General features: G+C 39.2%; 2 protein-coding genes across 2 annotated transcripts in view; one reads left to right on the top strand and one right to left on the bottom strand.

Annotated features, from left to right (window-relative positions):
- Positions 1-12,492, top strand: part of DYTN (dystrotelin) — a 48,477-nt gene extending 35,985 nt beyond the window's left edge. The window contains exons 10-12 of the mRNA XM_036107954.2: positions 2,196-2,355; positions 4,601-5,108; positions 12,389-12,492. Of these exons, the coding sequence (XP_035963847.2) occupies positions 2,196-2,355; positions 4,601-5,108; positions 12,389-12,492 (772 nt within the window). The remainder of the gene's footprint in view (positions 1-2,195; positions 2,356-4,600; positions 5,109-12,388) is intronic.
- A 2,760-nt stretch (positions 12,493-15,252) lies between these two features.
- On the bottom strand, positions 15,253-22,146 carry FAM237A (family with sequence similarity 237 member A). Its single transcript, XM_036107956.2, has 3 exons — positions 22,056-22,146; positions 19,802-20,223; positions 15,253-15,806 (listed from the first exon to the last, which is right to left on the bottom strand). The coding sequence occupies exons 2-3, from the start codon at positions 20,211-20,213 to the stop codon at positions 15,667-15,669; spliced, it is 552 nt and encodes a 183-aa protein (XP_035963849.1). The 5' UTR covers positions 20,214-20,223; positions 22,056-22,146; the 3' UTR covers positions 15,253-15,666.
- Positions 22,147-23,768: the final 1,622 nt, after the last annotated feature.

Genomic DNA, 23,768 nt, shown 5'->3' with positions numbered 1-23,768 from the left:
TGAGCATATGAACATCTGCATCATTGTATCTGAACCGAAACCCAAACACCACTCACTTTTTGAATATATGTAATTAATATATATTATATACGTAATATATGTATATATAATTATGTTCCTATGGTGAATTTTTAGGAATGTGGTTTAAATTCAAACCAAAAGCCAAAGATTTATTTTCTGTATTTCTTGCTTTAGACTGTGGTAAGCGTCAGGAATGAACTGTGGAGAACTCATGAATCCATTAACACACTCCACAGGGAAAGAAGGTAGGACCCACGTGTGAATGCACAAACATTGACAGCAGAGACAAATCAAAAGCATTTCCCTTTGCTTTTATGGGAAAAAATTCTACAAAGATGCTTTCTTTTTTTTTAATTTAGAAGAAATTCCTTAAGCAGAGAAATAGTAAGCCCAATAGGAAGGTAAAAAGGGGGCTTTGGCTCTATTTCAGTAGTTAAGGATAACCTAAATTATCTGGCTAATTATATTAAGGCCGGGGGGTGGGGGTGGGGAACAGCATAGGAAAAAGAGAGAAACTGTTATCACTGGTGGTCATAAGAAGCACAAGACTTCCTAAAAAACCGGCCAGAGATGACTTCTAAGAATGTATCTTTGTTGTCTGCTATCAAATCCCTGGGCTGACTCCTTTCTGAAAAATCCATGATAAAGATATATTTGAAACTCCAATTATGAACAAGGATTTTAGAGTCAGACTCCCATTTTACCTGAGTGTGACTGCCTGGAAGTTTGAGGACTCTCCTTCAGAGATGCCCACACTGGGTGGGAGCCCAAACCAAATTCCAAAACCTCTTCTAGATCTTGGTAATTGGTAATTAGGAATTTCAAAGGCTCTAACATTGAGAAATCTTGTTGCATTTCCCACCAGCGAGATAATTTCTACAAATTCCACAAATATGCCAACCACACTGATTAAAGATAAGATTGTACTTTACTCAGTCAATTTTAATTATATACGTACTCTGTAACAGGGACTATTTTAGGCTTGGGCTGGGGGATATAGAGCAACAAGCAAAAAAGAAGAATAAAGTTGCCAGAATAAAGAGACAATAAGCAATTGTTAAATAATAGAGTAAGTAATATATAAGTAAAATAAGAAGTAAAATAGGTCCTATGTCATATAATGTGACTGTCCAGAGGTTTGAAGACTGAAGATGAAGTCCAAAATCTCAGACTATATCAAGCCCTGTAGCAATTAGACATGGAGACAAAGTAGGGAAGGAGATAGGAGGTGCTGGAGGCAAGGCTGGGGGTCCTGGTTTGCAGTTTCAAGTAGGGCAATCAGGGATGGTCTCATTGAAAATACGATGGTGAGTGACAACTTGAAGGATGTGAGAAGTAAAGAGAGAAAGAATCGGGGAAAGGAAGGTTCCAGGCAGAGAAGCCAAAGAGCAGACTCTCAGGGGAGGACATGCCTGGTGTGTCCAGAGTAGCCACGAGTTCTGTGTGTGCAAGAGGAGGCAGAGAGCAGGTGAAAGAGGAAAGAGGGTCTTGGCCAACTGTTGGGCCTTGGCTTATAAGGACTTGGCTTATTTTAACAAGGAGGGGGACCATTGGAGAGTTTTGAGCAGAGGAATGACATGATCTGGTTTATGTTTTATTTTATTTTATTTTATTTTTTATTTGGTTTATGTTTGTTTGTTTAAGTGTTTTAAAAAAATGGCCCTGACTGCTTGGTTCATTCTTAAACCAGTAAACAACTAGACTTAGGAAGAGAAGCCAAAACAGACTGGCAATTCGTGAATGGCCTGCCTCCTTGTTCCTTCCCTATCCTGGTCAGGTGTTAGGTGTTTAGCCATGACATGTTTACTGTCATTCTAAACGGAGCGATTCCAGACAAAAGGATAACAAATCAAACCAATATTCAAATTTAAGTAGCTAGTCAAGGTATGCTGTTAAAAGTACTCCGCAACAGGCATGATGAGTTTTCTAGAACACTTCTAATGCCAATGAAATTCTTGGTGGAATCGTGTACGTAAGAGGCACGAAGGTCAGCGGTGTGTGGTGAAGGGTCAAACAGTATAAAACAGCATTGATCAGTGTGAAATAATAGTGGAGGCACAGGCTTCTCCCGCATCTTCTCCCACAGAGAGGACTTACAGCACATTTTGCTAGGGAGCTAGTTAGTGCGCTGGCCTCTTGCCCTCCGCACCCACTCAAACGTGTCCTCTTTGCAGATTCCTTAAAAAACAGTTCAACCGCTACAAAGACAAGTTGCAAGCCGTCTATGCCTCGCAGGAAGAAAAAAGTTGCAGATTTGAGACCAAGATTCCCGAACTTACAGCCAACCAAGATAGCCTGTGGACCCAGCAACAGCAGATGGGGCAGGATCTCCAGGTATGAAGTGTGGACCATCCGGAAATCAGACCTCAAATGCTCTGGCCGTGGGAGGACTTCAGCCTGAAACTTCTCACCTCACTTTGATTAGCCTCTTCTCTTTCCCTCTTCTCTCCATACCCTCACCTCCTCCCACTTTTCATCCTCAGTCTCTATCCTTCCCATTCCTGAAGGCAGTACCACTAGGAGATTTGGTGTTACCATACTGGTGCCAGTTAGAAACTCTAGATCTAGAGCAAAGTGGTCCTTTACAGCATTGATGCTTAGCCTCTTGGTCTCTGCATCCTTTTTACATTCTTAAAACATTTTGAGGATCCCAAGGAGCTTTTGTGGGTTATATCTATTGCTCTTTACCATGATCAAAATTAAAAGTGAGAAGTGGCTTAAAAGTGTATTAACTTAAATATGAAATAAACCCATTATATATGTAACAGTTTTAAACAGTAACTACGTATTTTAAAAAAAAAACTTAGAAGAGTGGCATTGCTTTATATTTTTTAAAAAAAAAATTTCTTTAATATCTGGCTTAATGAAAGATAGATTTTCATAACTGCTTCATTCAGTCTGTTGCAAGATGTTGTAGTTGAAGTATATGAAGAAATCTGGCCTCATAGAGATTTGCAGTTGAAAAAGAGTAATATTTTAATAGTCTTTTCACATCATTGGAGATCTTTTTCTTTGGTAGTACACCAATACATAATAAGTGCTTGTTTCTTAAAGGGATGTTGAAGCATTATATCTGAAACCGTATCTACCTCACACTCTGTTTCATTAAAATACAATGTTCTGTTGTGCTCTTTGAATGAATTTTCTACCCATGCATGATTTTGTAGCATGATACACTGGTAATTTGGAAGTTCACTGAGCTATGCCAAGCTTCCTAATGCTCATTATACAATGTCCACCCCCCTGCCAAAAAAAAATCACATTCATTAATATCACCACTAACCTCATTGGGAAAGTCTTTAGGAATTGGAAAGTTGTTATGCACATGGTGATGAATGCAAGTTTTCTAAAATTCTGATTTTTGCTTAAAAACTCAGTTCTTAAAATTGGCAATACATGTTGTTAATTATTTCCTTACTGTGCCAATCTCACTTCACTCATTTTTGAGAAAATATTTGCCAAATATCCAAGTCTGAATAACAGTCTGCAAGTCATTCTTTCACACAAAAGGCAACTTTTGTGTTTCAATAATATTAGAGGTATTTTACACACTTCCCATTTCATCGTACACAATATTAAAAAGACAAGTTATAGTTAAGAAAATTAGGAGTTTTTGTTAGACCATCAAGGATATTCTTGGGCGCCTGGGTGGTTCAGTTGGTTAGGTGTCTGCCTTCGGCTCAGGTCATGATCCCAGTGTCCTGGGATCGAGCCCCGTGTTGGGCTCCCTGCCTAGTGGGGAGTCTGCTTCTCCCTCTCCCTCTGCCTCTCCCCCTCTGCTTGTGCTCTGTCTCTAGCTTTCTCTCTCTCTAAGTAAATAAAATCTTAAAAAAAAAAAAAGGATATTCTTAAGTGGACCTGTTCGTTGTTGTTATTTGGTTGGCTGGTGTTTCAGCTGTGAGCGCACGATGGTGAAGAGTACCATGACCACTAGCACTGTCTGCGGCTGCCTTGGTTTGTACTAAGGTAGTGCCTTACCTACTTTAGCCTTACCTACTTTAGCCTTACTTACTTTTGACTTTTCACCATTTGGGCAAATGTCAACACAGTGACCATCTAATTATCATTGTGAAAATAATTTTGACTTCACAGACCTCTTAAAAGGTCTTAGGGATTTCCAGGAGTCTGTGGACCACGCTTTGGGAATTGCGTTTCGTAGAGAGCGTACGCCCTAGATTTTATAGCTATGGCTTATTATGAGCCCTCCCCCAACGTACATACCTAGGTGGATCATTATGAACATGTTTTACTGTAATACATTTTAGCTACCAATTGAATAGATGCTGATGTTCTCGGAAATTCCTTATGATATCTTAGAACCTGAACATTTAGGACGTAGAATTGTCCCAAATTCCTCATGATTACTCCCTGTGATATTTTAGAACCTGGGCTTTTGTATCTTTTGTAGATAGTTTTAGATGGACATTGAAGGAAGAGCATAAAATAAAATCAATAATAATGGATTTAGAAAGGAGAAAGAAAAATCTTGCATTAAAATTTTCTACTAGATTAAAATTTAATGCACTTATGAAAAAGGTAAGATAAATGTCGATTTCTTCATCAAGTTTTCTTTATCCAGGCAGTGTTACAGCCACTCCATCCTTCATCCTCTTCCTGTCAAAATATGATTTCCAAGGGTGACTATGGAAAGGGTGAAAGCCTTTGCAGGGAAGGAGATTCTTCCCACATCACGAATGCCACTGAAGATTGTTCAGAATGGGAACCCCTTGCTTACCCAACCATCATTGACGGAAGTCGCCAAAGTCAAGCAAATGCAGAGCATGCTCTACCAAATGCAGAATCACCAGAGGCCGTTTTGCAGCTGAAGTCAACACAAGGCACCAGGGCACAAAGCCAAGCACAAAAGATCCCAAAGGAAATCTTTAGCTCCCCACCTGTTTCCCAGGTAGGACCACCGCAGGACACCCCCCAGATTGTTCCCGCCGAAACGAACAGTCCTGCTCTGGCACCGGCAGAAAGGAAAGAGACAGTTAACATCCAGGAGGGAAAGGATGAGCTAGAGGAAAAGGAACTGCAAGAACTGTTGTCAAAACTTACAGATGTCTTCACTCTAGAAATGCCGTCAGGTAAGATTTCACAATCAATGGAGGTAGTGATGGCCAGGAATTGAGGCTGCATTTAAACACCTAAGTTTTGCTAATGTGGGGAGGGGCAGAAGGAAAGGGAGAGAATCCTCAAGCAGATTCCCTGGTGAGCACGGAGCCCTATGCAGGGCTCGATCCCACGCCCCTGAGATCATGACCTGAGCCGAAATCAAGAGTCGGACGCTTAACCGACTGAGCCACCAGGCGTCCCTAAATACTTGATTTTGTAACATTATCCCAACAGCTAGTGAGTAACAGTCAGAGTTGTGAACCTTTTGGACATTGGTAGCACCTGTGAACTTCATGTCTAGTGTTGCCCAGTTCACAGGGTTCTTGTGAGCATTAACAGAGATAGACCAGAAGAGATTTTACTATAGCACCTGACACAATCCAAGCATTCAATAATAGGAAATAACTACAAATACTTTAGAAATCAGCAGCTTTCATAAGCCGAACTGGAGAGACAAAAAGAAAAAAATAAAAATGAGATGAAGACGTCAAGCACTAAAAGACTTTTCTAGGAAAAAAAGCCAAGTTTTTATGTGACATTTATGTGAAATATAAAATATGAAATTATAAAATATAAATAAATAAATAACAAATATTAGGTAATTTTGTTGTAGTAGTTATTATTGTCAATAGTACTACAACAAATATAACTGGGCGGCCTGATGTTACCACTTGAAAATGGGGGTACTAATGATGCTCTTTCTAGAGGGTCATCGATTAAGTTTCTCTAATGTAAGTAGTACCATCTTCATCATCACCATCTTCTTCATAAGCTACAGCTCATTGCTAAGTTCTGAGGGCTCTTTTTAAAAATATTTTTAAACTATAGTTATTTCTTCTGTTTTGGACTAACACTGTCTTATTTATAGTGTTTTGTTACCTTAATATATCTATATACCTATATCCGTGTCTTTTTTGGAAGCCTCAGATCTTTTATGTTTGAGGGATCATCTAGAGATTTGCGATAAAACAAAGGATAACTAACATTCTCATGTGTTTCTGAATCGAAGGAAAATATTTTGCTTCTCAAAATATTTCTGAATTGGTGATGAGTTTGCTAGAGCTGCCATAACAAAGTACCTACCACAGGCTGGGTAGCTTCAACATCACAAATTCATTTTCTCACAGTCCTGGAGGCTAGAAATCTGAGATCAAGGTGTCCCTCGGTGGGCGCCCCTATCCAAATTTGCTCTTTTTATAAAGACACTACTCATATTGGATTAGGACCCACCCACATAACTTTATTTTAATTTAATTAACTCTTTAAAGAATCTACTCCAAATATATTCACATTCTGAGGTACGGGGGTGAGGACTTCCACATATGAATTTAGAGAGGGAGACACAATCCAGCCCATAACAGTTGGAGACCTGTAAAATCAGGACATCATAATGTCAGTTGTATATTGAAGTTGGCAGAGCCGAGTCAATGAAGCCATTATTTGGTGATTCTAAAACTCTCTACTGTGAAGAGTTGGAGTTGGTGTTAGAGAAGACAAGATCACAAAGATGCCAGAAGCATGCTCAGACTGCCTGAGGCAAAGACAGGGTGGGAACTCCTTGTACCTGATTCTGAGGCCGACACAAAGTTCCACCCACTGTGTTTCCATCTTAACTTCTTCGGGGTCACGACGAGCACTCAAAGCAAAGTCAACATCTACTTAAACTTCTTAGGAAAATTTCACATAAAAATTTGACTTTTATTCTACAAAAGTCTTTTAGTCTTTAACATCTTCATTTTAATTTTTTGTTAGGTTTCTCCAGCTGAGCATATAAAAGCTGCTGGTTCCTCACAGCCCTCACAAATCAAGTAGGCTGTGTTGCACATTCCAGATTGCTAATAAGCTAGGTCGACTACACACGTTGGGAAGACATTGTCCTAACACATAGGCAGTTTGCATATTTTAAGTTACTTTATCAAAGTCTATTTATAAAAAAAATCTATATATCTATATATACACACATGATTATATTATTAAAAGGAAAATCATGAAAGGGTAAAGCTTATTTCTGCATTTGGATGATGCAATAATAATGTATAAAGATGCAGTTAGCATTGTCCAATCTTGTAGAAAATGCAAAAAAAAAAAAGCCTCAAAAAATTACCTCATCTTCCACTTAAATTTTAAGTAAAACCATTGAGATGCTTCTGCTGGAACTATGCATTATTATACAAAAGTGCTTATAATGTTAGCTAGGCTCTATCCCAGGACCCTGAGCTGAAGGCAGACGCTTAACCTGCTGAGCCACCCAGGCACCCCTCCTTAATGTTTTTAAGCATAGGATCTATGTTAATCTCCATGACTATTTGCATTTATTAAACACTGTTACTCCTCACTCAAACATTTCTAAGTAAGTTTTTATCTTTGTTCAATCTGGTTTTGAATATGATCTTGTTTGCAAATTCTACTTAGCCATTGGCAATATATATAAAAGTACACTCCATAATTTATGCATAATCTATGCATGCTTACCAAAATTACATCAAACCTAATCAGAACCAGAAGTGTGATAACCACACTGATGAAGAGGCGGAAAGGCAAACAAACTAAATTAAGGTATTGGTTACCTTTGTTTTATTTCTCGGTCATGGATGCATCCAATAATAGCAGGAAGGTTTTGGTCATTTTACTGCTCCAGTGTTTTGTTTTGTTTTTAACTTGAGAATTATTTGGAAAATTAGAAAGTTCCACTGCTTGTAACATGTTAAGGTTTACTCAGACAGTGTCAACATCTCCAGCCAGTGTTGTGATCATCCTGGTGATTCAGGCAGGCTGGACCAGCCAAGAGAATCCTTGGCTTCACCCAGGGTGGAAATCAAATGGGAGCCACCAGGATGTGAAAGCAGATTTTATTGAAGATATATATAGAGAGAGAGACAGAGTGTCCAGGAGACTCAGAAAGGAAAAGAGGGAGTCTCGTCTTTGCTTGGGGTCTGGGCTTCTCCTCGGCAATTGTGGTGTGGTGCGCGTGTCCTCTCAGACATGTAGGAACTGGACAGAACAAGGACAGGGTCCAGATGTCCATCATAAGCCCTTATTCCTGGCGCCAGGAGGTCTTGGCATCGTGATGTCTAGCGCCAGTGGTCTGGACAGGCACATAATGGCTTTGCCCGGTCATTCCCTAGATACCATCTACTGTGCTGGAAGACCCCAAAGATATCATTATCTCTTTGTCCCTTACAAGGAAGATATACAATAAGGCATGTATAGGGAGGGGGTGCAGGTCCTAGCAAGAGTAGAAGCAGGAAAAGAAGCAAAGGGGAAAAAGAAAAACCATAGCCTTTTCCTTCACAGGATCCTTCGGTTTCCCTGTCTCGCTGTAGCTGACTCTCCTCTTATTTCTTTTTTTTTAAATTTAAATTCAATTAGCCAACATATAGTACCTCATTAGTTTCAGAGGTAGAGTTCAGTTATTCATCATTTGCCTATAACACCCAGTGTTCATTACATCACGTGCCCTCCTTAATGCCCATCACCCAGTTACCCCATCCCCCCAGCCACCTCCCCTCCAGCAACCTTCAGTTTGTTTCCTACAGTTAAGATTCTCTCATGGTTTTTCTCCCTCTCTGATTTCTTCCTATTCAGTTTTCTCTCCCTTCCCCTATGATCCACTGTGTTGTTTCTTATATTCCACATATGAGTAAAACCATATGATAATTATGCTGAGCAAAGTAAGTCAATCGGAGCTGACTATCCTTTTAGATCGGAGTTTTGCTAAGGAGTCGACACATTTTGGAAATTAAGATGAACTTTACATTAATTAAAAGCTTAATAAGACTAAAACAGCAAGCCTGATGGTCAGTTTGCAGGCAGTTGTAGACATTTACTGAATACGGTCATTCAATATCAAGACAGGATAACAGGATGTCACGAGACTATGAGAGTTTAATAGAAAGTATGTAGAAGAGGTTCCCCAAGCCTCTTTAAATTCCAAATGTTGTGTTAAAAATCAGTAGCAAACAATTTGCTTACACTTGCAGTAAAGGAATTCAATTTGAAAGTGTCTAACACTATTTGCTTCTGTGGTGACAAAAAAAAAAAAAGACATAATACTCTAGTTTTATTTTCTCATTAAATTATTTTCATTCCATCTGTGAGTGAAATTTCCTGTGTCATCTCTGAAATCCTTTTCCCAGCTTCTCTCCCATCCCTCTTTGTCATCCGTTTGTCACTGTACGTTTTAAGAATGAGAAGGGAAGTCCAGGGAGTGGATGTGGGAGGGTTCTTCTTGGTCCTTTCTTCTTCACATGAAACCATCATCAACATTATTATTATAAATAATCAGAAAATGAAGCTTGAACTTCAGCAAATTCCAAGAAAGTAAAGAGCAGTGCAAGCTCAGGAGAGAGAAGTGCAACACTGTATCTTTAGCTCACTTATTTAAGAAAGTAGTCTGCTCAAATATTGCCTGGGAATCCCTGGGGGGTGTATACTGAAATCTTGTTGAATCTGTCTCTCTCACTCTCTCTCAAACATATATATGTATGTATGTACGTATGTATGTATGTATGAAAAAGTAGAAGCAATTGCTCTCGATGGGAGAAGATACAGACTTCCAGCAATGAAGCTCCATGAAGGTAGAAAAAATATTTCTAATTGATTCATCATTCATCATTCATTTGTTCATTCAACAAATATTCCTCCAGCATTTACTATGTGCTGGACACTGGGCATTCATTTTGAAAGGGGTACATTACGTTTTTAAGATACTCTAGCTTTAAAAAAAAAAAAAAAGATACTCTGGCATTATGTGGAGAATAATTTGAGGAAGGGCAAGGGGGTGAGCGCAGAGACCAGGTAAAAGCCTGTTGTAATCTAGGCAGGAAATGGTGGTGGCTTGGCCTGGGGGGTTGGGGATATACTTATTGCAATGGGGAGAGCTGAGATGGGGGACGGCACATCAAGAGTTCTGTTTGGATCACATTAAGTGTGAGTTTCCTGAGAGACATCGAAATAGGAATATCAGAGTGCCTGCCCATCAACGTATACAATCTGGAGCTCACGGGAGAAGTCTTAGTAGAGTAGATATTCAATACATATGGGTTTGCTTAATTAGTTATTGTTGTAAGGAAGACACAGGCTCAGAATTTCCATTTCCCAGCAGATTAATCCTAGACTAGATAACCTAATACTTTTCATCTCTCGATCTATCATTCTGGTAGCCTCCTCTCACATCCCTGATTCATTCAGAGACCAGATAGATTTTTAATTACATTGAAGTGAATTATTCCATTTGTATTTCCTTTGGACTGTCAATTTCACAGGTATTTCTAACATCTCATTAGGCTACCATCTGTGCTGTACATTAATTCAGTCCCAACATGTACGGAATCTCAGGTGTATGCCAAGCATCATGCTAGGTTCTAGGTGGACGTGTATCTTTGGCTTTTTTTTTTAACATTTCAAGAGACTGAAGCTTAAAAAGAAAACAGCCAAATAATAAGAAAAACTTCCCATGAATGAAATGGATTGTTGCTTTTCTATTTCTTTATTGCTGTATTTTAAGTTTTTTTCACTGTGGGCTGAGAAGCAGAATATCCTAAAATAAGTTTTCCTCTGGACAAGGCAATAAAATATTATTTATTCAAGGTTCTTATAGTTCTGGAACAGTGTTAAAGAATAGATAGATTTAAAAAGCCATGAATCCTCTCCTCTTATGTTCAACAGAAAACAGCCATTATATAAATTATGTAACTAAATTATGTAACTAATAAGTCTTTCTAAGTTTTCATTCCCTGCGATTTTGTTTTTTATTAATTACACAAATAATGTTCTACTACATGTTCATCACAGTATTAAAATGCCTAAGTGTACAGGATTTTTAAAAAATGGATTCATTCATTTTGTCCTTCACTCCTTGCCACCAGTTTCTCAAAGATAATGACTGTTAACAGTTTAGTGAGTTTTCCTTCCAACTTTTTCTCTGTATATTTGTATGTCTTTCCTTTCTCAACGTAAGTTAGGTAGTTCTTTTGCTTTTTTTTTTCACTTGACAATATACCTTAGACATTGAGCAATTTCATTTTTTATCACAGTGTATAAATGTACCCTAATTTATTTATTGGTCTATAATTAAGCTGCTTCTAATTTTTTATTGTGATAAGAATGGTTTGCTGAGTGTCTTTATGACCTATATCTTTGTATTCATATGTGAATATGTTTGTAGGATCAATTCCTAGAAATGTAATTCTTAGGTTAAAAATTACACATATCAAACTTTTGGTTGATAACTGACACACTGTAGATCTTTCTACAACACAATCCTTATTATAATAGATCGTAGGGGACCACTCCAACCATTCATTAGTAGCTACCCAGCAGAGGTTCTCAAAGCATGGTTCCTAGACCAAGGGCATCAGAATCACCTGGGACTATATTAGAAATGCAAATTCTTGGGCCCCTCCCTGATAGACTATATTAGCTAGGGATCTCCAGAGGAACAAAACCAATAAGATAGAGATATAGAAAGAGACTTACTTTAAGGAATTGGCTCATGTGATCGTGGAGGCTGACAAGTCCCAAGATCTACTGTCAGCAAATTGGAAACCTAGAGGAATGAGTGGGTGTGGTTCCATTGCCAAAGCTGGCAGGCTAGAGACTTAGGAAGAGCTGATATCTCCATTGGAAGCTGAAGGCAGAAGAAAACTGATGTGACAGCCACAAGGCAGTCAGGCAGAAGGAATTCTCTTACTCAGCTTTTCTACTTAATTCAGGCCTTCAACTGATTGGATGAGGCCCAACCACATTAGGGAGGGCAATCTGCTGTAGTCAGTCTGCAGATTCAAATATTAAATCTCATCCAGAAACACCCCCACAGCATACCCAGAATTAACATTTGACCAAACCTCTGGGCATTAGTAGCCAATCAGGTTGAGGCATAAAATTAGCCATCTTATGTACGGAATCAGAGCTCTTAGAGTAGGAGCCAGCAATCTGTTTTTACATCCTCCAGGTGATTCTGATAGACACCAGAGTTTGAAGACTGCTGCTCAAGAGTGGGCTTTCTGGCTACTCAGATTTGTTCTCAGAGTCATGGAAAAATGCCCTTGAAGAACCTACAACCAAGTTGTATTAGTAACTGATCATGGGAAATAATAGCCATCGTAATTGCCAGCTGGTAGAAAAAGGGCATTGTCATCAGGAACTGGGGAGAGATGGCTTCCACATCTTCTCTGTGCTAGACCTTTAGCTAGATCAGCTTGAAAAACTACAGGCGCTTTCTCTGAAGGACTCTCCTGTTTTTTTATTTCAGGCCCGCAGCCTTCAGTAAACATGGACCTGTACTGTGGAGCTGAGCGGGTGTGCAAGGCCTTCTCTGCCCTTGTTGATCAAATCACCTTGTCTAACTTGAAGTGATAAGGAGTCCTGGCTCAAAGGCCCCTTGGGATGAAACATATTTTCAAAATCTATACTAAAAGAATTAAGCTTTTTGCCTCTTAATAATTTGGTGTGAAGCGTGAAGAAAATGAGTTTTATTTTTTAATCTCCCTACTCATGTGTCTTAGTTCTTCAGTTCAGAGTAAATCCTTGGGAGTGAGGGGTGGTAGAGGGAAATGAAAAGAAGAGGCCAAGTTAAATCTAGGTGTGCTGAGTTTCCAATAGAGGGCTTTTCTTAATTTGAATGCCTTGGTAGTGATATTCAAGTGTGTGATTTACATGAATTCATGCAACTGTCTTCTTCAGGTATCATTTAAATTAGTGAATCGATGACCAGATTTTCTATCTGGATGCTCCTGATGGAGAACAGGCTTGGCAAAGAACGAAACACACACACACACACACACACACACACACACACAATTGAGTATATGCAAAACTGGTGAAATCTGAATAAACTCCGTGGATTGCACCAATGTCAATTTTCTGGTCGCATTATTGTACTATAATTATGCAAGATGTTACTACCCTTGAGGGAAACTGGATAAAGAGTATACAGGATGTCTCTGTATTATTTCTTATAACTGTATATGAATCAACAATTATCTCAAAATAAATTTAAATTTTGAAAGCATGAACATTTCTTGCTAAAATCCTATATCCAATGAGTTTGGCTAAAGTACCTGTCAGCCTCCTTTCTCTGCATGTATGATTGGGGTATAGATGTTTAATTTAATAATGTCCAAAGATATAGCTAATAGTTTTTTGACTATTAGAGCACTTACTTTCTAAGCACCTTATAAGTACGAACTCATTTAATCCTCATAACAAACCTAGCAAGTAGATATCTCATTTTATGAGGAAACTATGGCACAAAGAGGGTCAGTAACTTGTTGGAAGTTGCTTGGCCAGTAGTTGATGAAGTTGAGATTTGAACCCGGCTTCTGAGCCTATACTCTGCTCTGTACTTTCTCTCAAGAAATATTGCTCTGATTCCAGTCTTTTGCATATTATCTGATGTGCAACCCATGTTGCATTTAGAGAGGCTATGGATTTTTATTTATATGATCTGTAATTTCTAATACTATTCCAGAAGAAAATAATGTCCAGTTGAATAAGATTAGGACTAGGTTATCCCTGTTCAATCTCATGCTAATATTTGCTTTTCAGCCTATTACAAATCTTTTATTTTTATTTTATTCACTGTCCTTCTCACTTTATCCCAGCTGGTTCCTTGCAAGTTTAATAAGCATCCCCTAAAACACTGATCAGCAAGCCACACCCCACACACCAAATCCTGCCCACTGCCTGTTTTGTCCAAGCTATGAACTAAGAGTGGTTATTACATCTTAAAAAATGGTTGAAAGAGTCAAAAGAGGAATATATTGGGATACCTGAAAATGGTATGGATTCAGATTTCACTGTCCATAAACAAAGCCATGCTCATTCATTCACATAGTGTCTATGGTTACTTGTATTCTACAAAAGCAGAATCGATCATTAGTTGCAGCAGAGACCAGATGGCCTACAATCATATGATATTTGCTCTCTGATCCTTTACAGAAAAATTGGCAGCCCCTGTTGTATAATACCCAGGAGAGGAAGGGGCAAAGGGCAGGCTTTTCTGAGAGCAAGAGTGGCATTTCTTCCATGATTTATAAGAGATAATAAGTTTATATGATGGTTTTTAGGAATGTGACGAAAGGTATTAGAGAAAGTGGCACGAAAGTAGAACCATGAGTCCACATAGAAATACAATGTGGCAGTTTTTAACATGCTCATTCTCCTAACCAAGAAAAGCTGAAGTTGGTTCCCCTCCCCACTTCCTTCCCTAGACTCTTTTCCCCTGTTGTTAGGACTTGTTTAATTCTCCCTTTCTTTTTTTTTTCCTTTGTTAGCATCTCTATTGAAGTGTCACTGACATACAATAAACTGCATGTATTTAAGATGTACAGTCTTAAGTTTTGACATATTATACCCTTGTGAAACAGTCACCACAATCAAGTCATGAACATATCCATCACCCCCAAGAATTTCTTCAAGCACTGATTGTTGAAAAGACTACCCTTTCTCCACTGAATTGCCTTTGCACTTTTATCTAAGGAATATCTAAATAAATATACTCCGATAACCTTTAGATGAGATTTTTAGTTTAAGGAGGCCCCTCAACTGTCTGTGAAAAAACATTTACTGACACTTCCTTTAGATCTGGAAAATGCAAGTAAATTGCTAACGTATCTGAAATTCAAACTGGTTGTCAAGTATCGGTTGTGATAGAACAATTGGAAAGATGAAATAGAGATAAAAAATCACATTGTGTCTGGATCTCAAATACATTTGCTCATTGGACTTCTCTACTGTGAACCTCATCAGGTCTGTTCATTTTTCAGGGAAAACCTTTTTATGGATTCTTTTATTATAATGCTGTTCATTTTACTTTTAGTTTGCTTTGCAAACTAACCACTTACAGAGTTTTAATATCTAATCAAATAGAAAATATGCTAATTGGAAAATACTTGTACTTACTGCTATTTTATTAGAGTTTAGATTATCAGTAATGGTAACACCAAATATTGAAATAAAGAGATTCCAATAATGTTACTTGGGGTCCAGAGCTTTTATTAATTTTGTTTCCATTAGAAGAATGCTTTATTTGCCATTTTTGTTCATGTTTTTTGTTTGTTTGTTCTTTGTTTTATATAGTATTCAAAAATATTCTTTCAAACAAAATTTAGGTATTACAGACAGTCAGTAACTGGTAATTAATAAATATAGTCCTTTCTATGCCTGTACACAAGCAGTAGTTAATGGCTTGGAAGTCATGCAGTGTATTCAAGTTAAATGTATGGCCCTCTATTTCATTAACAATATCCAGCATCCCAGAACAATTTATCAGAGTGAATACAGTCTGACTTGCCCAATCCCCTGGTCCTCTTTGGAAGCTATTTTAACTCTCTCAGACAGTGGGATGATTTGGCAGTAAAGCCACCATTTGAAGGAACATGCTAGCAGGCTTAAGTAGTACTCTGAGAGAATGTGGCTTACGATTTATCTCTGGACATTCCCACCATTTCAAGTAAACAAATGGTCAATAGTCAAGAAAAGCGTGGATTGTTTTTAATTCCAAGATGTGAGTTAGCTCGGAGGTTAGATTTATTTTCTTTTTATTTCCAGGCCACTGGCGACTTTTCCGATGAACTTAGACCCACTCCTGTGCAAGTGCATGCTTATCAAACCTTCAATCAACTCTTTCTTCTTTAGGAAAGGTGTTCTTAGTTGCTGAGAATATGCACCTGAAAGTAGAGAAAAGGAACTCATTATTAGAGCACCAAATTATTCTCAGGTTAATTAAATATCAATACATTGGGTTTAAAAGAAAGTTTGTTGGGACACCTGGGTGGCTAGGTCATTTGAGCGTCTGACTCTTGGTTTTGGCTCAGGTCATGATCTCATGGGTCATGGGATCAAGCCCCGCCTCAGGCTCCGTGCTCAGAGGGAAGTCTGCTTGAAGATTCTCTCCCTCTGCCCCTCCCCCCCCACTCTCTCCCTCTCTCCCTCTCCCTCTCTCTTTCTCTCTCCAATAAATCTTTAAAAATAAAAAATAAAGTTTGTTGTTTCTGTCACTATCAAAGTCTCTATAAATTTATTGCAGGAGCGTATATGTAAATCTGTTTATGTGTCCTTTGCAGTTAAATAAGATAAAGTAAATTATAATAAATACATTTCCTTGTTAATTAATATATGTATTAAGATTTTTTTTCTGATTAAAAAGGTAAAATTGATCATTATATTTTTTTATATTAAAGTTTTATGCAGATACACCTTATGCCATAATTTAGTCAACCATTACATTTAAACAATTTCCAAGTTTTCTGCTGTTATAAGCAGTATTGCAGTGAAACTTTGTACTACATTGTTGGCCACATCTCTGAATGTTTCCTTAGGATAGATTTCTAGATGAGTAATTTCTGAAGATGTTCCTAGGAAATTCTTGGAATAAGTAAGGTAAAAAAACAAGCATTTGTGAAACTAATTATATATATATATCCCTGAAGCACTGTTTTCTCTAACGCTTGGTGTTGAAAAAATAAATACTAACATTTGCCAGCTAGTTAAGTACCAACTGCAAATATCATCAAATTATAAATCTAAATTTTAATTTTCTCATCATGAAGGAATGCAAAGACTCACAATTTTTCAAAAATATTAAACTGCCAGTCTCAGGCAGGCAGGTTTTTCTGCTTCTCTCACTGGCAGAGCAAGGTTAGTTGAAGGAAAAGGCCATTATTTTTTGATGAAAACAAGGATATACTTCAAAATCCCTTATCAGCATATTCTTTTCCTAAATCAATTAATAACTCTCTCTTTCACTCTCTCTTTCTCTCTGCCTTGACATAATGCATCATAATTTAGTGGTTAAGCTGGGTTACACCCTCTTCACACCTTCTGGATATTTCAGCATTCAGTTATTGACTCATATCTTTCTAGACTAAATAACAGTGATCTTTTGAGTCTTTCCCCAAGTGATGATATCTCTAGCCCTCGGAATTCTCATTTCTGGGTGCCCTCTGTTCCTGCTGAGCATTGTTATAAACAACTAAAGTATCCAGGTCATCACCCAGCTCAATAAGCTGTCCTTGGGGTCAAGCTCTTCCAGACTCTCTCCCTAGTTAAATACATGCCTTTCATAAACTCCTTTTTTATAGAATCGCAGAGCATTAGAATGGAGAATGTAAAGAGACTTTATGGGCCTTCTAATTCTTTCCACATCCCTCTTTTTCAGATGAAGAAACTGAGGGTTAAATAAGTTAATGAAGTTGACTGAAGTTACATAGCTATTTAATATCTCTTGTTTTCATATTTGTTGGCCCAGTATTTACAAATATATTAACGTACAAAATTATATAGGAGTTTTATGTTTAACAAAGCATGATTCATAGCAACATTTCTCAAGTGTGTTTAAACTATTTAAATTTGAGGGGCGCCTGGGTGGCTCAGTGGGTTGGACGTCTGCCTTCGGCTCAGGTCATGATCCCAGGGTCCTGGAATTGAGTCCCAAACAGGGCTCCCTGCTCAGCGGGAAGTCTGCTTCTCCCTCTCCCTCTGCGTGCCGCTCCCCCCGCTTTTATTCTCTCTCTCTCTGTCAAATAAATAAATAAAACCTTAAAAAAATAACTATTTAAATTTGAGGACATCAAAATAACAAAAACCTTTTCGCATATTATGTAGACACATTAGTTCTTTCCCTCTGCTCTGGTGATTTGATTTCCCCGAGAACTATAGAGACAAACACCTCTTCACCCTCACCCCCATCCCAACCTGGTAGTATATTAATCCCCCAAGGACAATAGAAAAAATCAGTGGAGAATCTGTGCCGGTACATCCAGAGCCCAGTTGAGCCACTAGAGATTTAATCAAACCTCTTGAGATGAAATCTCAATGTTCCAGCAACTATTTAACTTTTAGCCATGGTGTCTCCTTGACCCAGGACCCTCTTTGACTGTGATTATACAATCCAAATGGAAAGTCTTGTTTCCTGATCTACAAATAATTGTTTATGTCAAACATTAAAATAACTTCAATAAGTAAAATACTCAGTCCTGCTACATAGCCACTCTGGCTAAAGTGTGCAGACCAGCTGGGTCAACAACAACTCTGTAGGAAGAGAAAAGAAGTGGTTCCCAACGCTGAAGACAAATCTACTACCTTAAAAAAAAAAAAGAAGAAGAAGATAGAAATGCTATGTTGAAATATGCTCAAAAAATTACATGTAGCTTCAGACTGTTCTGATAGCAACATTGCAAGCAAACTGAAAGCTATTTTAGAGAAAGACCTTGTGTGCGTATATAATTATTTTCATGTTCGTCTGAACACAAATATTATTTTCATTTATTCTATAGTTACTTTAGTAATTTAAAGTGAGTGCAAAATACAAAAAAATAAATATTGGTGGTGATGAGTATGACAACTAAATATGATAAGAATGGAAAAAGGAGTCCTATACTACAAATGAAGAAAATATCCAATTCTATGGATGCTGATGTCTGAACAGCCTCTGTTTAAAATGGTTTTTAAGTATTGGTAACCAACATTGAAAGACACTTATTTTTTTATTTCTTTAGTAGCTAAGCTGGTAAAAGAATATTTCCTCTAAAAATGGAAATTGGTTTAAGTTACAATAACACTTGCCAAAATAATAAATTTATCTATAAAGCACAGCAGTGGATTATCTAGTTTAATGGATCAGCAAATCATGAGGATTTTTAGTTAGTGAGGTTAAAACAAACTAGATATATAAAGGCTCTACAATATCTTGGGAAAGGATTGATATAGAACTATTACTGTTAAGTGCTATTCTAAGAGAGAAATTATGGGGATATATAACAATTCTTGCAATAAAATATACTAATGTAAAAATTAGTTATGCCTCAGTTTTGCACTAGTGGATAAGTAATTCTAAGAGTTACTACCACCCAAACAGCCTTTGCTGCAAGGATTGGAAGCTCATTGGTTGAAACAACATTTAAAAAGGAACAAAAACAATATGAATAGGGCTAAGTTATCTATCTCTCAGCTTACTCACAGGGGCTCATTTGCTCTAATCCTAATTCTATAAAGGATATTTCTTTTAGTGCCCCCAGAGAAGACTGTTTTTGAATATAATATTTGCACCAGTGAGAATCTCTAAATTTGTCGGAAATTCCAAATTACTAAAAATTAATCACTCTGCTTGCTGGAAGTTAATTACATATTTGAGATTTATTTGAAAAGCAACAAGGAGTGAATTTGCAAGCCAGCCAATTTTTCTGCCCTTCATTTCACCAACTAAATACATCGCAAGGAGCCCCTCCATTTACATGGAAGCCATTTTTTTTCTATTTAAAAGGGTTGAGAGCTTGTGTGTTGTGAATATTCCCCAGACTTACATTCAAATCTTCCCAAATCCATAGCATGTAAAGACAGGTTATGACTGCTAATATTCAGGCTAATCACTTAATACTTTTGTGTTGTATTTTGGGAATCATGCTTCTCCTTCCTTGTCTTTTTACTCTTCCTTGCTGCTGTTCACATGAAGTATGAGAATGAGGACAATATGTTGATATAAACAGCTGCCATGAAATACAAAAGGAAATGCTATCTTCCTATCATTTGTGTGCTTTTGTGTGCTCTTGGGTTCACTCCTGAGAGTGCAATGAATTCCCCTAAAGCCATTTCCCCCTTCCTCACAACTGAGCACATTCATACTTGATTGACCCTTTTGAAAGACATGGGACCTAGAGTTGACCACCTTGTTTTCTTCCTGTGTGCTGTGGATGCACTGCTGAAATCTTCTCTTCCTTCCCAGTCAATTGCCTCCTTCCTAAGCCATGGTTCCTGGAGAGGACACAGTCCACATAGATGTCCCAGAAGAGTTGGGCCAGATCCCAAAACAGTGCCCCATGCTTCAAGTTCTCAGATGACTTCAGGTAGATCATAAAATCCCAGAAACCTGAAACAGTGTTAGAAATTCGAGGCTTCCGCATTTCCAGGAGGAGCACTGAAGAAGATTCCCAGCACTGAGGATCAGCTTGGTTAAGAGCCAGCAGGTCTGTCTGGCTATGGCAGAAGAAAGGAGACACACAGCACATTCCCACAATGAGCAGGGAGCAGATAAGGGTCAAGGGGCTGTAGATCCCTCTTCTGTTCCCAGGATCGGCCATGGCGCTGAAACTGCATAGAATGGAAATATCTTACAAATCCTTGCTTGAGCTCCACTCAGTAATGAAAATAATTATGCCTTTAAAAACCTTGGTGCCAACAAAGGAAATACACCAGTGTCCTTAGGAAAAGTCTTATCATTCCTCCCATAAGTCCCATTCTATCTAAAATGACTCATTGCCAAGCCAGCTAGTATAAAACCAAGATATTTAGATTAGGAAGTGTTTATTCCTAAGACATGTTCCTTTATGAGATGAGTAAGTGAATTTGTTTTTCCCTAGTACAGAGGAACATAATTTAAAAGAATATTAAGTAAAAATGTAAAATCTTGCTGCATGGCTTTAATTATTCTATAATACCATAGTTTAGCTTACCTATTCTAATCCAGGACTCCCATGCAATTAAGAATTTTAATATATTTTATCCTTAGGTGTTTTCTTATTTGGGGTGACTTTCAATTTTTAAAAAGCATAAGAATTGTAAAATGTTCTAAATAAAAATGAACATAAGGTAGTGTGCTATAAGTATGGGAAACAAGGGGTATATATTCAATCCACTAGAGTAGAATCAATTGACATTTTATCAACACCTAAAAATGCTCTACGATTCTGATATAACTTTCATAAAGATAATGTTTTATCATTTTTTTGTTCTTGCTATGAATCTCAAGAATTTTAATGAAAACATTTGCCTCTCAGTCAACTTTTCTGGCTCTCAAAGCCTGCTGCAATAAAATTAAACTATATAGGGGCCCCTGGGTGGCTCAGTTGGTTGGTTGGACCTAGGACTCTTTGTTTTGGCTCAGGTCATGATCTCATGAGTGGTGGGGTCAAGCCCTGCCCTTCACCCCCATTCCCTCCATGCTTAGCAGAGAATCTGCTTGAAGATTCTCTCCCTCTGCCCCATCCTCCCCACTCTCTCTCTAATAAATAAATAGATCTTTAAAAAATTAAACTACATAGCACTTTGAAATTATTGTTACACTTCAGACAAGTGTAATGAGAAATAATGTCCCTAAAATAATACTAATCTTATCTGACTCTTTAAGACTACCCAAAATGTATATCACATTTAAACAACTCTAACATAAAGGAAAAACAGGAGGACATATAAGCTCACTTTCAGTTTTATCTTATATTTCCCAAACCTTTTAGATGTGAGTGTCAAGAAGGCAAGCAAGGCACAGCTCATGGGAATACATTTATACTGGAACATTTAAGGATAACACCATAAGAATGAATCTTTCTCTTCTACACAGCAGCAGCACATACTGAGGCACCCTTAAATCAGTATTTCAGGAATGCCTTTGAACATGCACATTCCTATTTGGAAGAGGCATGTTGAGATACAAGGTTATTCAAAAATATTTCAGATCACTTACACAGGATTTCTCCCTGAACAAAATTATATTCAATATGTCCTCTTCTGAACTAAAATATCAAAGTGGAGTTGCCCCAAAGGCTGTTTATTCTTAGGGAACATGTCCAAGTGTCAGTGCTAAGTGATTGGAAGACAGAGGGCGGGACGCTGTCCAGTGTGCTGAAGTTAGTGTAGTCCAGGACTCCCTGTCTGCTCCCACCGCAGCACTCATATCGGCTCCTTTAGGTTCCCTTCTCAGGACAGTCTTCCCCGAGCCTGGAAGTTCCTCAGCCCTGGGGTCCTTCGTGCGCCCCGATACAAGCCCCGCGCTGGGCTCGCTGCGTCCCGATCCCACACTTGGTTCAATGGCCTCACCCTCTTTAGGGCGGAGCTGCCAAGGACCCACTGTGGCCTTTGTGCCCCATTATTTTCTTTACACGGAGGCTCAACTCCCAGGTCGCAGGAGGGCACCCCTTCGCACTTACCGGCTCAACCCTCCCTGGATTCCCTGGAGTGTGTGAAGAGGAAAAGCTCAGGCTGCTTCCCGAGAGAGTGACGGTCCCCAGCCCCGGCGTCCTGAAGGCTACGGTGCCTCTTAAGCAGTGGGAGTGTTCCGCGCCTCTCCAAGTCTACGTCAAAGCGCCGGGAACTGCTGCCACCTCTCGCCCCCAAGTCCGTCTCCGGAACCCTCTTCCTCCCTCCCTCCCCTGGAGATCTCACTTCAGGTAACAAGCGGGCTTAGCCGCACACACCCTCACTGACCCTGACGCACACCTACCCTCCACCCAGTGGAACTGAGTCTTTATGCGGTTTGGCTTCCCAGTCTTACCTCGGAAGGCGCGACGCTACTGGCAGGAACTGGAAAGTTGGGACCCCGCTCCACGACAGATTAGGAGCGAGTGGGGCTCCCCAGATCCCCAGCCTTCAGGGGAGCCTTGTTTGAGAATAAAGAGATGCGGGACTCTTGGGGTCGGAGAAGGCACGTGGGCACCAGGACAGCGGTGGGAAAGAGCTCAGAGGAAATAGGGCACCTCCTAAAGACATCTGGGTGTGAATTTCTCCTGCCTGCCTGTGGTCCTTGGCTGGGAGGAGAAAAACGCACCTGGGGCAAAGACAGAGGGAGGGAGGGACATGGCATTGCTGGCAGCTCCCCCCGTCTGGGGACAGGAGACCCTATTGCCTCCAGCTCTGTGGCCTGGATCCCCTCAGGAGCCCGGGTTGTTGCTGGCATCACGTGTGTCAGCCCACCCCTCCAGATTCACAGCCCCCTCCCTGCTTTCCGCCTGGGACTCCTTTTTGGTGCTCCACTCACAGCTAGTTAATATCTTAGTGTGGGGCTAAGCCCTGTCAAGTATCCAGGGCTCTGCTGAGCATTAGCGTCCACCTCAACTGAAACACACCCAGTCTGGAGGCCTGAGGCAAAAGTCCTACCTTTGCAAGTGTTTCCAGGGTTTGCCCCTCACCTCAAAACCCTCTAAGTGTCCTAAAAACCACTTGTAGTCTCCACTAACTGAAGGCTTTTGTGCCAGCTCAATAGTATCCATGGTTACTTTCCAGGGGGGCACAGGGAGGAACCCAGGCTTGTAGCAAGGTTTACTAAAGACAAGAACTGACCAGCTACCCAAGGGATAGAAATAGAGCTCCAAAAAGGATTCCTAAGGGGTTCTGGGCTTTTTTTTCTGCTCTGAAACTGGATGGAGTGTACTTCAGTTTCTCAATCTGTGACCTGAGCATCCTAATGTCTGCTTCTAATTACACCCTAAAGATGGAGGGGAGGAGATAGTGGGTGAGGTTTTGAACTTGCTTCCTGGACTTCAAGATGCTCTCAGCCTTTTGGAGAAGGTCATGAGAGAAACACAGGTGTGTGAGCACAGGGAGAACCCTGTGGAAAGGAAAGGGAAAAGAGGGGGAAGAGCAGGTATCTTTGAGGAAGTGACGGATGAACTTCTTGAAGGAGTTATATAGGTGTCCTGGGGCCAAAAGGAGAAGGGATAGTCTCCTCCAGGCAATGAAATCAGAATGAGCAAAGACTTGGAGGGAGCAATCAGGAGTTCTGTGTTTCTAGGGAGAAAAGGAAAGGAAAGGAGTATAAAGAGAGAAAGGAGAACAGAAGTAGGGTTGTGAGGATTTAATTCTGGTTTGGGGCATGTTGGCATTACCTTTGAAAACATTGCTATATAAATATGTAATGCTTCCTT

The sequence above is a fragment of the Halichoerus grypus genome, chromosome 4, assembly GCF_964656455.1.
Source record: "Halichoerus grypus chromosome 4, mHalGry1.hap1.1, whole genome shotgun sequence".
NCBI lineage: Eukaryota > Metazoa > Chordata > Mammalia > Carnivora > Phocidae > Halichoerus > Halichoerus grypus.
The sequence above is the reverse complement of the archived record's forward strand: the minus strand, read 5'-3'. Positions and strand labels throughout refer to the sequence as shown.

Excerpts from the sequence above, each read along its gene's own strand:
- FAM237A (XM_036107956.2), bottom strand. The coding sequence starts at position 20,213 with ATGGCCGATCCTGGGAACAGAAGAGGGATCTACAGCCCCTTGACCCTT. Across the intron at positions 15,807-19,801 it reads GCACACAGGAAGAAAACAAG|GTGCATATTCTCAGCAACTA; the intron begins GTGGTCAACTCT and ends CTCTACTTTCAG.